Here is a 15212-nt window from a genome sequence, read left to right on the forward strand (position 1 = left end):
TTTGAATTTAATTAGTAATCCATCTAAATAATTATTCTAAAAAAAATAATTTTAATAAAATTATAAAATAACTTTAATTATAAACAATTAATACATAATTACATAAAATAAAAAAATAATTATACGGGTGTGATATACCTATAGCCTTATAGAATTATGATAATTATTAATAAAATAATAATAAATTATTAAAAAAATTATATAACAAATAAAAACTAATTATTACAATATTTAATTAATTTTAATTTTGAATCAATTAATTATGCTTTAAATAATGCTATATTAATAAATAAGTTAGATAAAAATTAATTGATTATAAATAATTCAACTAGTAATTAATTATTGTAGCTAACTAATTAATAATTTTATTAAATAAGTAATTTATTTATTTACCAAACTTTTATTGGTAAAAATTAAATCAAGTATATATTTAAATAAATTATTATTACTTATTTTAACTAGATAATTAATTATATTAATTTTGGTAAAGGAAATATTAATTAATTAAGTATATTAAAAATAAAATTACAAATAAAAATGTGAAATGTATTAATTTAAGCGAGAAATTTTTTAAAATATTCCCATGTCATGTTTTAATAAGTTATATAATAATGTCACACTTATAATATATTAATAATGCAACACCTCAAGTTTGAAATATATCGGTCAACATTTCTCATTTACACTTTAAGTAATCGAGTCACAACCATGACCTGCGATGGGCCAATCATGGTCGTCGTGGTGCCATTCCCAGCACAGAGTCATCTCAATCAGCTTCTCCACCTCTCCCGCCTCATCTCCGCTCGCAACATCCCTGTTCACTATGTTGGCGCCACCGTCCACAACTGCCAAGCCAAGGCCCGCATTCACGGTTGGGATCCATCGGAACTTACCAACCTCCATTTCCATGACTTCGACATTCCCTCTATTCCCTCTCCTTTGCCTGATCCCATGGCGGAGACCAAGTTCCCTGCCCACCTCATCCCTTCATTTCAGACTGTGACGGTCCATCTCCGTAGCCCTCTCACACATCTCTTACGTTCGTTCTCTTCCTACGCGAGAAGAATTATTGTCATTCATGATTCTCTAATGGCATTTACCGTTGAAGATATTAATTCTATACCAAACGTCGAGTCTTACAATTTTCATAGTGTCTCGGCTTTTACCTTAGCGGTTTATGATCTTGAAACAAAACAAATAAATGGAAACAAAAACTCCATTATCAAGGATTTGAATGTTCCATCTCTTGATGGATGCTTCACTCCGGAGTTCTTGGAGTTTGTGGAATTGCAATATGGAATCCCAATAAAGTATTGTGGGAATCTCTACAACACTTGTAAGGCCATTGAAGAGCCATACTTGGAGATTCTTCAAAGCATCAACCATGAGACTAGGCATTGGGCCATTGGTCCATTAAATCCTGTGGAATTGGGTTCACTAAGGCACAGTCACCCCTGCTATGAGTGGCTGGACCAACAAGAGATTGACTCAGTGGTCTATGTGTCCTTTGGGACTACCACGACCTTGGAAGACGAGCAAATTGCTGAAATAGCAGGTATGTTGAAGTCCGACATTGACTAATTAAAGAAATTATCATAGATAGTAAGGGACGCTATCTCTATTAATAGGAAATCTTTTGGGATAATATCATACTAGTGTGGATGAACCTTATCTAATTTTATGATCTACAAGATACACGGTAATGGTTATTGATCGGGCTTTTACTCAACGTTTTTAAAATACATCTTCTAGGGAGAGGTTTCCACACCCTTATAAAGGGTGTTTCGTTCTTCTCTCCAACAAAAGTGAGATCTCACAATCCACCTCGTTCGGGGTCCAATATTCTTGTTGGCACTCATTCTCTTCTCCAATCGATGTGGGACCGTCCAATCCACCGCCCTTTGGGGCACAGCGTCAATGTTGGCACACCGCCTCGTGTCCACCCCCTTCGAGGCTCAACCTTCTCACTGCACATAGTCCGATGTCTGGTTCTGATATCATTTGTAATGACCAAGCTCACCGCTAGCATATATTGTTCTCTTTGGGCTTTTCCTCAATGTTTTTAAAACACGTGTTTTAGGTAGAGGTTTTCACACCGTTCTGAATGATGTTTCATTATCCTCTCCAACCGGTGGGATCTCATAGACACTTTCGAATTTTTTTAACCTAGGAATCCTAACCCAAGTATCAAAAAAAAAAAAGTGTAATATTTCAATTTCAATTTCACAGGTGGATTGGAAAAAAGTGGGCAAAAGTTCATTTGGGTGTTGAGAGATGCTGATAAAGGAAACGTCTTTGACGGTGAAGTTAGAAGATCAAAGCTGCCAGAGGGGTTCGAGAGGAGGGTGTCAGGAAGAGGGTTGGTGGTGCGAGATTGGGCGCCACAATTAGAGATTTTGAGCCATCCATCGACCGGAGGGTTTGTGAGTCATTGCGGGTGGAACTCTTGCATGGAGAGCATAGCGATGGGGGTTCCCATAGCAGCGTGGCCAATGCACTCTGACCAACCGAGGAACGCTGTACTCATAACAGAGATGCTTCGAGTGGGTCTCCTCATTAGGGATTGGGCTAATCGGAACGAGATAGTAATGGCAACAACCATAGAAAATGCAGTGCGAAAGCTTATGGCATCAGGGGAAGGTCAAGAGATGAGGAAGGTAGCGAACGAGCTTGCCACCGCCCTACGCCGATCAGTTGCAAATGGCGGAGTATCTCGAGTGGAATTTGATTCTTTCATTTCTCATATTACAAGAGACATTAATGTTGTGTGTTCATGTTAGCGCCTAAACGAATTTAATTTTTGTTTATGCATTATTTAAAATAAAATTATATATGTAAAACGAATAATGTTATCTCCCACCCTTCCTTTCCCTTTCCCCTATCTTCGTGTTCGTATCATACTTTTGAGTGTTAACGTTTCTTTTCCTCCATCTTTGTCACGACATGATATTTTGAGCCTTCAAATCTCAGACTATGACTTTTTTTAACCATTTAAAACAAATAACATCATGTTTAATCTGATTATATCACTGTTTTTGTCCTATTGTGGTTGACAGTGTTGGTGGCCCTCGGTGTTCTCAAGTTGTAGCTACCTCATAGCCTTAACTGCTCTCAGGACGGTAGGACGTGGTCAGGATCATAGCCTTAGTAGTACAATGAATCCTCTTATTCAGGCCTAGGATGAACCTTTGAGCCAACTTCATCTTTATGTCGATAAGTTCAGAGGCAAACTTCTTCAGTCTCATGAACTCTCTTCTCTAGGTAGTGATGGAGCGTTTATTCTCTGCCAGTTGGGGGGAGTTCTTGCAATTTTTGAAGTCGGATGTCCTCTAGGTAATAATCCTCCCAAAATGTCCTTTTAAATTGTGACCATGGTATCACTCCTCCGTCAAGGCTAAAGATGTCTTAAGTATCTTTCTACCATATCTTTGTGTCGTTCTACAACATAATCGAAGCACACTATGTCTTTTGATATCGGGCAGTTTATCAACAAAATGATTGTCTCCATCCACAATAGCTATAGTTGCGCAACAGTTGGATCCTTTAAGGTTCTGCTAAAGATACGGGGTCATACCTCCTCAAATCCTTCAAGTACCTTACCTCTAGGATTGACAAAGCACGAATGACTTGTTGGGTTGCCACCATTGTTTGCTTGTTCGAGTCACGGATCCCCACAATCGGGACACACTCTACCCGTGCCTTGTTCTCCACATACAATCATACTATACATTGCATTGTACACATGAATCAATCATAAACAACAATTAGCATTATCTTTTTTTTAATCTTTTGTAAGGCATACTTGACGGCAACGGTGTGTCTGCGGTGGGACTAAAAGAGCATGTCGAAGCTATATCGTAGGCTAGTCTACATAATCTATAACCTAAAGCTCTGAGATATTTTTACTATTAAAACCAAGAAAAGAATAGAACAATGTTTTGATCTAATCTAAAAGCCACAATATACAGAGGTGTCTTGTTTTTATCTAAAAGTGAGAGTAGCGCGTGGTTTGAATATTTTAAAAAATAATCAGTAAGTGACCCACTACTGAGGTCAAGAAATGTAATCACGTGCAATCATGTTTGGACCTATCGTTTCATACTTTGGTCTCAACTTTCAGTCCGGACAGAATTGGATGTAGTACTTCTCTACAGATGGACCCAGGCAAGCTCATATATGTATCTCCTGAACCTAGCCTTCGACTAGTGTACACTCATGATGGTGATATACCATGGAGAGAAGGGAGCGTGCATAGTATCATGGTGCACATATTACCGTATCGTAACATCGTAGTGTGCGTATTCGTACTGATCATAACGAGAAAGTATCTCGATGCACCTGCATATACAATTTGCATGAGGTCCGCATAGTTTAAAATCATGATACTATTTGTGATGTAATATATATCTCTGTTCATTTCATACGTAACACAATCATTTTATGTCATTTTATAATACAGTGAAAAACATGGTACCACAATTTCATAACATAAGACAATCATCAATGGAATAACAGGCCATAACATCATATATCTCATAATTACAACATATCATAACTTAATAAGCAAACATTAAACAAACACAAGGTACGATATGTGCAAGGGTCGTGGGGAGCGCATCATTCATACTTCAAGCAATTCATCTAACCAAACCAGTAGTGAAGCCACTTACCTGCATGGGGAGCGCATCATTCATACTTCAAGCAAATTCATCTGAACCAAACCAGTAGTGAAGCCACGTATCTGAACCAAACCAGAAGTGAAGCCACTTATCTAAGCTTAAATTGAAATTGCTAATTTATACTTGAAGCTAGTTTAAATTTTTCTCTCGAAGTCCAAGTCAACCTATGCAACCTATGTGAGTTCACGACACCAGATTAAAATAGCCCAGATCCACCGCTAACAGACATTGTCATCTTCCTCTTTCCTCTTTTCTTCCTCGTTGGACTTCCCCTCAAGGCTTTAAAACGCGTCTCATCTTTCTCTTTCCTCTTTTCTTTCTCTTTGGACTTCCCCTCAAGGCTTTAAAACGCGTTTGGTAAGGGAAGGTACCGCTCTCGCGGCCCGCACCTAAACAGTGCTTTACCCATAGATGTCCAGTCAACTGATGCGCCTCAACGCATTTCGGGGAGAACCAACTAGCTCTAGGTTCAAGTGACATTTCACCCCTAACCACAACTCATCCGTTGATTCTTCAACATCAGTCGGTTCGGACCTCCACTTAGTTTCACCCAAGCTTCATCCTGGTCATGAACCAACTAGCTCTAGGTTGGAGACTTGACTAATTAGGAAGCTAGAAACATAACTTCACAAAATGAAATTCATTCCTTCTCATATATAGGTAAATAGATGAGTAGTTCTATTACGTGTGTGATATCAGAATTAGATGTGAGATCCCATATCAGTTGGAGTGGGAAACGAGTGCCAGCTAGGACATTGAGTCCTGAAAGGGGGTGGATTGTGAGATCTCACATCGTTGGAGAGGGGAAGGACACTGGCTCCAAAAGTCGGAGAATTGTGAGAAACGTGGAAGGAAAGCCAAAAGAGGACAATATCAGCTAGCAGTAGGCTTGAGCCGTTACAGTTGGTATTAGATCCAAACATCAGGCGGTGTGTCAGCAAGGACGCTAGGCCTCGAAGGAGGATGAATTGTGAGATCCCACATCGGTTGGAGAGGGAAACAAATGTCAGCAAGGACGTTAGGCCCCGAATGTGGTGGATTGTGAGATCACACATATGTTGGAGAGGAGAAAGGACACTTAACCCCAAAAAGGGTGGATTGAGAAACTTCTCCGTAATAGACGCGTTTTAAAACCGTGAGGTTGATTGCGATACATAAAAAGTCAAAGCGGACAATATCTATTAACGGTAGACTTGGGCTCTTACATTTGAAGAATGAGACCTCACTTTCTCACTTACTTGAGAATGATTTAGGTCATGATAAGATCATAAACAAATTGTTCATTAGAAAATTAGTAGTACTTAATGTATAAGATGTAATTCCGGTGGTTAAATGGACTTCTGATTCAACTGTAGTTTGTAAACCATGAAATATTGACTTGTTTGTAATGATTATATTCCTGAATTCAAAATTGGTTAATTAAAAATTTTAATTGATTAATTTTTGTATGTTTAAAAAATTAAGGGGAAAATGAAGAGCTATAACAAAATCGAGTGGCGGCCGAGATTGAGGCATGTTGGAGAGTGAGAGGACGCCGCTGGGAGAAGGGACAAGTAGAGGAATGCCGAGGGCTAATCAAATATTCCGCAAGGCTCGTAAAGCCCTTCATGATCTCGACCTCCTCAAGATTTTGCAATCGGAGATAAACCACGAGCTTTCTTCCACTTCATTTCAGGTCCTTTTCAATTTCCTCGCATCTTTTCAATCACTTCAATAAACAAACAAATCATCGCTGCTTTCTGAACTGAATTTAATCGCAGAACCATGAACAAAAGGGCAGTTCCAGCGATTTCGCTGTGGAACATGATTCGCTCAAATCCCGAGACGTGGTGTTGCGGCGAAAATTGGAATCGGGTGAGGAGATCGCAATTTCTGCCCTATCGGGTCCTCTCATTTTTGGACGAGAAGGGGCTTTTTCGAGGGAGATTTTGATGAAGATTTGTGTGAGTAAGCCTGGAGTTAACTCCCTCTTGCAGTTTGATTGTGGGGTTTCAGAGGATGGTCATGGTGGATCTCCTTTCAAAATCTACAATGCCTATTATCTTCAATCATCTGCTTGTTTGGGCCCTTCTGTTTACAGAGGCCCTTTGTTCAGGTACTACTTTTTGGCAACTCTAGTAACCATTTGTGTTTTGATTGCCTTGTTTTAGAAGCTAGAAATTCTTGAGTTCTCTATGTTTACTGATTTCAAATTGGGACTGTGACTTGGATATAGAATTTTCATCTGTTGAGATTGGTCTCTTGGTTATATCTTGAAAAGAGTGTTATGACATGAGAAGATGAATAGGGATGGCTTTTCGCTTAATTCCTTCAACATTTTTCTTTTGAGAGCTCTGTCGGGTGAAAGTTGTAGGCTGTCTCTTGGGGCTGGTTGTTTTTATTGAATTCTTGTAATTTGGGATCCTATTCATCATACATTCGTCGAACCTTTGCGCCACCCTCCTTGTAGAAGGCACTAGGTTGATTCCACTGCACAATTTATGGAATCTTACTGCCAAAGTAAAGTAATGTGTGTACTGTTGATGATTGTTGGGAGAGAAGTTCCACTTCAGCTAATTAAGGGGTTGATCATGGGTTTATAAGTATGGAATACATCTCCATTGGTAGAAGGCCTTTTGGGGAAATAAAAAGCAAAGCCATGAGAGCTTATGCTCAAAGTGGACAATATTATATTATTGTGGAGGTCCATGGTACTAGAGTTATGCCCTTAACTTAGCATTGTCAATAAAATCCTCAAACGTCGAATAGATGTAGTCAAAAGTGACTAAAGTGTTGAACAAAGGGTATACTTTGTTCGAGGGCTCCAAAGAAGGAGTCGAGCCTCGATTAAGGAGAGGTTGTTCGAGGGCTCCATTGGTCTTAGGGTAGGCTCTATGGTGTACTTTGTTCAAGGAGAGGATTGTTGGGAGAGAAGTCCCACATCAGCTAATGAAGGGGTTGATCATGGGTTTATAAGGAATACCTCTCTGTTGGTATGAAGCCTTTTGGGGAAATTAAAAGCAAAGCTATGAGAGCTTATGCTCAAAGTGGACAATATCATATTATTGTGGAGGTTCGTGATTCCTAACCTGCTGTTACCATTTTTATTTTCCTTTGAGGAGTTAGTTATTGCTTTTGAAGTTCAAGTTGCAAGCTATTTCTTCATGTTGGTTAATAGTCTCTCTAGGAGCAAAATATTTTACGATTTACTAGAGCTCCTCCAAAATTACTAGAGCTCCTCCAAAATAATATATCTTGGTTAACGGTCTTCTTATCACTTTTAAAGTTCAAGTTCCTAACTTTTACGATTTACTAGAACTTGTTTGTTTTGTCTCATTGTCTTCAAGAGCCTCTATGTAATTCCCCATAGCCGTTGGAGTTTATATTATCTTCACATCCTCTTCTTCTTGTATGATCCTTGCTTGGTTAGAAATAAGACAGTTTACACCAAGATATAGCTTGGTAAACAACATTGTCGAAAAGTTTTGTGTGGGTCTGTGTCTTTTCTGTAAATATTCTCTGATTTCATTCTTTCCACATATTCCAAAAGAAAATCATGATGAATTTTTTCCATAGTAGGGATTTTGCATTTTTGAAAAGGTGGTATGTTAAGGCCATATCCAAAAAATCCTTTTCCTCCCTAGGAAATGTGAGATGACATCTGAATATGTGGAGAATCGTTGTCTAAAAATTCTGAGCATATGTGCATTGCATAAACAAGTAGCTTTGTCATTCGTTTTCTTTCTTGCATAATGGACACCAATTTGGAGAAAGTTGTTTGTGAATGGCTTATTTTGATTTCTACTTTGCTAAGCATCATGATTCATGATATTTAGTCAGTCATTCTCCAATCTTTCAGCTAGGCTTTGTCATTCATCTAATGCATAAGCTTTACCTGTTTTCTCTAGCTTTCTTCTCTCAGATACTTAAAACTTCTGTATCCATGGCAGCTCGTTAGATCCCGAGTTACAAAAAGCACTCAAGGGATTCCTAATCAGTAGAGGTGTTGAAGAAAGCCTGACCGACTTCCTTCTCATTCACCTGCATAAAAAGGAGCAAGGTCAGTATTTGAATTGGTTGCAAAATGTCGAATCTTTGATCGCAAAAAGACAACAAAACGAACTTTAACAACTTCACTTGGTAGCATAGATACCTGATTTTCATATGGGAAGAGAATGCCTGATTATAAGCGCAGGCTTTGATCATTTAGATTGATTGCTAAATGAGATATTTCTTTCATTCTGCTTGCATTTTGTGTTTCTGCAAGTGAATCCTGTTTCTTGCACTTGGAACATTCTTGACAGATTTGTTTGTCAGAACAAACATGTGGTACTCGTTTAGTTATGAGCCAAGGGTTCTATATCGATGTCTCAAATGATTATTGGAACTCATTGAGCTATGACAACAATCTTATGTAGCTCATAATGCAGGTTTATTGAATTTTGTAGCCTATAATGAGTTGTTTTTGTTTCAAAAGAAGTTTATGCTCTTATGGTAATAAGAGAAAAAGAATTGATGAAAAAGTGCATATGCTTGCATTTGCCTAGCGCTCTATGCATCTTTCTTGATACACATTTGTTTTAGCCGAATGATGACTCGTTTTTATATTTTTTTTTCTTCATGTTTTTATAACCATGCTTTTAAACTTCACAAAATTTTACAGGAGTTCGTCTTTTAATGGCCTTGTTGATATCTTAAATAAGAAGAAAAAATTGAAATGAGAAAGGTGTGAGAAAACAAACATAATTTTCGAAGTTTCTTATCTATTAGAAGTTTGGATCCCGTTTCAAAACCTTTATACATGTTTCAAGCACTTACTACATGGAGGATATCCAAGAACATTCAAAAAGCTGCCCATAATTTTTACGAAACGATTCATATAGATGAATATAACTAAACCAAAATGAGATGAGTATTAAAAGTTCAAAAACCGAAATAAGATTTGAATTCATAAAAGATACAAGGTATCAAAGATGAGAGAATTTGATATTGATTCCCTTTCAAAAGAAAAGTGCCAAGAAATAATTTGAAATTCAGCATTATCATATAACTTTCTCCATGTGACATATTATTGTCTATAGGACCAAGAAAGAAACCTATAGACTAGTTCATAGCTCATTTATGCAGGGCTCACTCTCTTTCAGACTAGTTTTAAGTTTTGCCATGGAATCTACAGTTCAAGGTTGACCAAGAAGTGAAGGCCTGTAGAAAGCATGGCTTTGTGCCAACTCGATCCGGTCTCGGGGATCATTCAAGGTCTCGTCTCGCAAGGCTTCTAGTATAGCTTGAGGTGATCCATCCCTAATGACCCGAAACACAAGAAAACAGAAATTGTGATTGAAAAACTTCGAGTTTAGGCTTAGATTAGGTTTGATTCAGTTCGAAGTAAATTTCATATCAATTTCTGCCGGCCACTTATTTGATGCAAATTTAGAATAGTAAGTTGAGGCAATTACCTTTTAATAAGTATTTTATAGAGTGTCTTTAAGATGGGACAAAGCTGCACAGGAGCAACAGGCTTGTTGTCTTCAGGATGCAACACATTTAGGCTTGACTGACTCAGAATTTCATAGAAAGCACCAACAGCAGAGACTCCCTACAATACAGAAAAGGATTTTTTAGCACTATATATTGTATGTGTATGTTCGTAGATACATATGTATCTTAGTGAGTTCCTACGTATGTATTTGAGTGAGTTCGTGTGTGAACATAAATACGTATGCATTTTAGTGAGTTCACATGTGTGTACATAGATACGTATGTATTTGAGTGAGTTCATGGTGTATGTAGGTACGTATGTATTTGAGTGAGTTTGTGTGCAAACATAGATTTGTATGCATTTCAGTGAGTTCACGTGTATGTACGTAGATACGTATGTATTTTAGTGAGCGTGTGTGAACATAGATACGTATGTATTTGAGTGCGTTCGTGTGTGTGCATAGCATAGATATGTATACATTTTAGTGAGTTTGTGTGTGCACGCAAGCGTGTATCCACAACAATCAGTCTTCTTGGAGATCAGTACTGAAATACGAGCATTTCTTTCCGAATCAGTGCTTCGAAAACTGTCGGTAAAGCTTTTAAACAAGAAAATACAAATGATTCTAACATGAACGCATAATGGAGCAAGAAAGAACTGCAGTTTCTTTACCTGAATCATCCCTTTGCCACTAATGCTATCACCCATATCTAGACTAAGTTCGCCCTTGGCCAACATTTGCCCGTACCAAGCGTTACGACCTTTCAACAAGGTCACATAAGTGTCAGCGAGCAAAGGCCCCGCTAGCTTCTCGGGTTCTTCTGCTAGTAAGTAAGTAATGAAGATCATCTCTGAGGTGCAATGTGCAAAGTATACTGATTTACTGGTAGCACTTTCATTGGTAAGGGCTGCCACCATTCCTGAAAGTTCAAAATGGAAAGCAATGAACATGGTAGAAAACTTCAAACAGTCCCAAAATTGTCCAATGCAAAATCTGGATCACCAAGACAATCACATTTTCGAAAAAGAGAGAATGTCGTGAATGTACGATGATAATGATAGAAATGAAAAAGAACTGTATAACCGTCTAAGCCCACCCTTACAAAGAATGTTTTGTTCACCTCTCCAACCGATTTGGGATCTCACAATGCACCTCCCTGGGGCCCAACATCTTCACTGGTCACTGCCCGGTGTCTGGCTCTAATAACATTTGTAACAGCCTAAATCCACTGCTAGCAGATACTGTCCGCTTTGACCCGTTACATATCGCCGTAATCACGATTTTAAAACACGTCTACGAGGGAAAGGTTTCCACACCCTTATGAAGAATGCTTTGTTCCCCTCTCCAACTGATGTGGGATCTTACAATCCACCCCCTTGGGGGACTAGTATCCTCGTTGGCACACCGCAAAGTGTCAGGCTCTGATACCATTTGTAACAGTCTAAGCTCACTCCTAGCAGATATTGTTCGCTTTGACCTGTTACGTATCGCCTAATGACAATTTTAAAACACGTCTACAAGGGAGAGGTTTTCACACCCTTATGAAGAATATTTTGTTCCCCTCTCCAACCGACGTGGGATCTCACAATTCACCCCCTTGGGGGCCCAGCATCCTTGCTGGCACACCACTCGGTGTCTGGCTCTGATACCATTTGTAACAGCCTAAGCCTACCGCGAGTAGATATTGTCCTCTTTAACTCGTTACGTATCACCATCAGCCTTACGGTTTTAAAACATGTCTCCGAGGGAGAAGTTTCCACACCCTTACGAGAAATGTTTTGTTTCCCTCTACAACCGACGTGGAATCTCACCATCTAACTATTCGCAATTGCAAAGCAAGATTCAGTCAAACAGCTACACATGAGCACGAGTGCTACCAAAAACAGTGATTAACTCCACATTGCTATGAACTAAAATGGACGTGAACAAGAACAAAAGCAATTGCTACAACAAAGTGATATATCAAAGACTGTCTTCAGATATACAAAATCATAGTCCATCATCATTAAGATAAATTAACCAGAAAGTATCTACCACTTACCAGCTCCAATGGCGTAGACGTTCTTCAAGCCACCCATGACTTCATGTGTCACAAGGTCACTATTATCCCATACAATAAACTGAGGTTGTCTCAAAAAATTTGCAAGAGGCTTCCTCCACTTCTCAGCTCCACAAATTCGAGCATTCGCGTATTCCTTGTTATAAATCTCTGAGGCGATGTTCGGTCCACCAAGATACAATATGTTCTCTATAGGCACTCCAGCTAAGAAAAAAAATTTCATAACACACAAACCAATGTTAGCCTCACAGTTTTAAAACGTGTCTATAAGAAAGAGGTTTCCACATCCTTATGAGGAATGCTTTGTTCCCTCTCCAACCAATGTGGGATCTCACAACTTGAGAGCACAACGTCCTCTTTGACACACCGCCCGGTGTCTGGCTCTGATACCATTTGTAATAGCCTGAGCCCACTGCTAGATATTGTCCGCTTTGACCCGTTACGTATCACCATCAGCCTCACGACTTTAAAACGCGTTTGCGAGGAGAGGTTTCCACAACCTTATGTGGAATGATTTGTTCCCCTCTCCAACCAATAAGTTTCCTATACTTATTAGTCTAAACTTCCTCAATCTTTATGATAATGTTCTTATTAGTCTAAACTTCCTCAATCTTTATGAGATAATGTTGTTTACAGTTCTAAGAACTCAAATCCAGACAGATAATAACTCGTTTTCAGCTCGAAATGTTCTTATCTGTTTAAAATGAAGAAAACAATGCAAATAGAACAGATTAAATGCCAAATTTGGTAAGAATATCTTACTTGCACGGTTGATCATCAGAGTAGGAGTTATTATGTGAGGAACAGGCTGAAGAGCAGCTTCTATACCCTTTGCTAAAGAGATGATAATTGGCACTGTGATTCGTTCTTTCCAATATTTACTTATCTCTTCAAAAACCTCTCTGGTTTCAGTGGAAGGTAAGCCATTAACAACAATGTCAGCATCCCAAACAGCCTCCTGCAAGTTAGTCACCACCTTCAAAGGACAAAGTGGTGTGTCAATCATGTTCAAGCAAAACCCATCTTTCAAAATCTCATCGGCGTAGAGAACTCGATCACCGAGCCTCGCTTCGACGTACTTTAGATAAGCACATCGTCGAATGAGCCTCCTTAGCACATCTTCCCTTGAATTGATCACTTCAAAGAGGTGTTCAGCTGTGGCTTTATCAAGAATCCTTCCTGCTCTCCTCCATATTCGGATTTGAACCTTCTCTCGAAATTGGCCATAGCTGTCTTGAAGAAGAGCTGCAAAAACACTCCCCCAAGCTCCAGCTCCCACACCAACGATCCTTAGTGGATCACCATCAGATTTTCCCAGAAGCCTTCTAAGTTCATCAAGCTTCTCTTCAAATCCATTGAAGTTATGCGTTGAACCATTTGAATGTGAGAGATTCATTGTCTATCAATGAACAAAAACCAGCCCCAGATAACAAAAGAAACAAATAATCTGAATACACAATCCTTCAAGAAGCTTATATCAGCAATACAGATCAAGTAGTTGGAACTAATGTCTAAATCAAATCAGAGGGGTCTAGAGTTGTAGCTAAACACTTCATCCAACTTCAAAAGAATCGAAATATTCAAATGCAGCATTGATCTTCCCGAGGGAGTTCGTTCATCTACCCACACCCAACAACAAAACGCAATTAAAAAAACGAAAACAGACAACAAACGATCATATATATTCAAATCAAGACCAGTACGTGTGAAATGGGGGAAAAAAGTCAATTAAATCGGTATGATCTTCAACACGGCGGAAACTACAAAGTTAGGGGGTAGGGTTTAAATTCGAAATCGAAGCAAATCGTTTCAAAACAGCAAGACGCACCTCGCACATTCGAAGATCCAGAGCCACACTGCGTAGAACAGTACGAACTCTCACAGACCCATCGGACACAGACAACGCTGAAAAACAAGCTCGAAAGGGGAAGTTCATGAGAAGAACTCCATTAGAGGAGAAAAATGGTGGCGATTGAAGCGGTGAAAAATGGATTTAAGAAATGGGTTTTTATCAGAGATGAAGAAGGTAATGGGGAATTGAGAAGAAGAAGACGAAGATGGAGAGAGAGGCATTGATGGCGGTAAGCCGGTGTGTACACAAAAGAGAGCATTAAAAGAGGATAGATGAAAGTTCACCGGTGGATTTATTTACTGAAGAGGGGCCAACTCCCCAACAAGCAAATGCCATATGCTAGGCGTTGTAATAATTATGGATCCCCTGTATGGATTAAGGTTCAAGGGCATTTTCGTAATTTTATAATCAAGTTCTTGATTTAAACTTGTCATCAAAAAGAGGTATAGTTTTAAAAAAAAAGTTAATATTGTAGCTCGAGCTAACTAGTCTTGAAGACGTGACGTACTTTTTATTAAATGTTGATTAATTCGATCGTGTGAGGCTGGTAGATAAGAGAAATAGTCAAATTGAATTAAATAGAATGGTATATATAATGATTTACGAACAAGTTTCTAGTAACAGTGCAAAGTCATTCTTACCAAATATTATTCTCTTTAGGCTTCTTTTTTTTTTTCGGTTGTTAAAGAGGATACTAGGTCTCGAAGGCGGTGTACTGTGAGATCCCACATCGATTGGAGAGAAGAACGAGTACCAGCGAGGTTGCTTGGGTCTTGAAGGGGGTGAATTGTGAGATCTCACATCGATTGAAGAGAAGAACGAGCACCAGCAAGGATGCTAGACCTCGAAGAAGGTGAATTGTAAAATCCCACATCGATTGGAGAGTAGAACGAGTATCAGTGAGGATGCAAGGCCTCGAAGGGGGTGGATTGTAAAGTCCCACATCGATTGGAGAGTTGAACGAGTACCAATGAGGACACAAGGGCTCGAAGGGGGGTGGATTGTGAAATCCCACATCGATTGGAGAGAAGAAAGAGTACTAGCGAGGTTGCTTGGCCTCGAACGGGGTGGATTGTGAGACCCCACATCGGTTGGAGAGAGGAACAAAACAATCTTCATAAGCGTGTGGAAAACTCTCCCCAGCATACACGTTTTGAAACTTT

General features: G+C 39.0%; 3 protein-coding genes across 6 annotated transcripts; 2 read left to right on the top strand and 1 right to left on the bottom strand.

Annotated features, from left to right (window-relative positions):
• The first annotated feature begins 681 nt into the window (after positions 1-681).
• On the top strand, positions 682-2909 carry LOC111467201 (zeatin O-glucosyltransferase-like). Its single transcript, XM_023112024.1, has 2 exons — positions 682-1555; positions 2230-2909. The coding sequence occupies exons 1-2, from the start codon at positions 709-711 to the stop codon at positions 2778-2780; spliced, it is 1398 nt and encodes a 465-aa protein (XP_022967792.1). The 5' UTR covers positions 682-708; the 3' UTR covers positions 2781-2909.
• A 3246-nt stretch (positions 2910-6155) lies between these two features.
• On the top strand, positions 6156-9175 carry LOC111467274. The gene is made up of 3 exons (XM_023112130.1): positions 6156-6354; positions 6440-6774; positions 8609-9175. The coding sequence occupies exons 1-3, from the start codon at positions 6193-6195 to the stop codon at positions 8784-8786; spliced, it is 675 nt and encodes a 224-aa protein (XP_022967898.1). The 5' UTR covers positions 6156-6192; the 3' UTR covers positions 8787-9175.
• Positions 9176-9623: 448 nt separating this feature from the next.
• LOC111467198 (glycerol-3-phosphate dehydrogenase [NAD(+)] GPDHC1, cytosolic) lies at positions 9624-14372 on the bottom strand. 4 transcript variants are annotated; one of them, XM_023112018.1, is made up of 7 exons: positions 14237-14371; positions 14026-14198; positions 12960-13596; positions 12180-12401; positions 10810-11057; positions 10115-10254; positions 9624-9959 (listed from the first exon to the last, which is right to left on the bottom strand). In XM_023112018.1, the coding sequence occupies exons 2-7, from the start codon at positions 14131-14133 to the stop codon at positions 9836-9838; spliced, it is 1479 nt and encodes a 492-aa protein (XP_022967786.1). In that variant the 5' UTR covers positions 14134-14198; positions 14237-14371; the 3' UTR covers positions 9624-9835. The 4 variants fall into 4 exon arrangements, with proteins under 4 accessions (XP_022967786.1, XP_022967785.1, XP_022967787.1 ...); XM_023112017.1 differs by having other exon boundaries at positions 14026-14372; XM_023112019.1 differs by having other exon boundaries at positions 12960-13816; positions 14026-14369.
• Between the last annotated feature and the right edge of the window lie 840 nt (positions 14373-15212).

The sequence above is a fragment of the Cucurbita maxima genome, unplaced genomic scaffold (assembly GCF_002738345.1).
Source record: "Cucurbita maxima cultivar Rimu unplaced genomic scaffold, Cmax_1.0 Cma_Scf00033, whole genome shotgun sequence".
Lineage (NCBI taxonomy): Eukaryota > Viridiplantae > Streptophyta > Magnoliopsida > Cucurbitales > Cucurbitaceae > Cucurbita > Cucurbita maxima.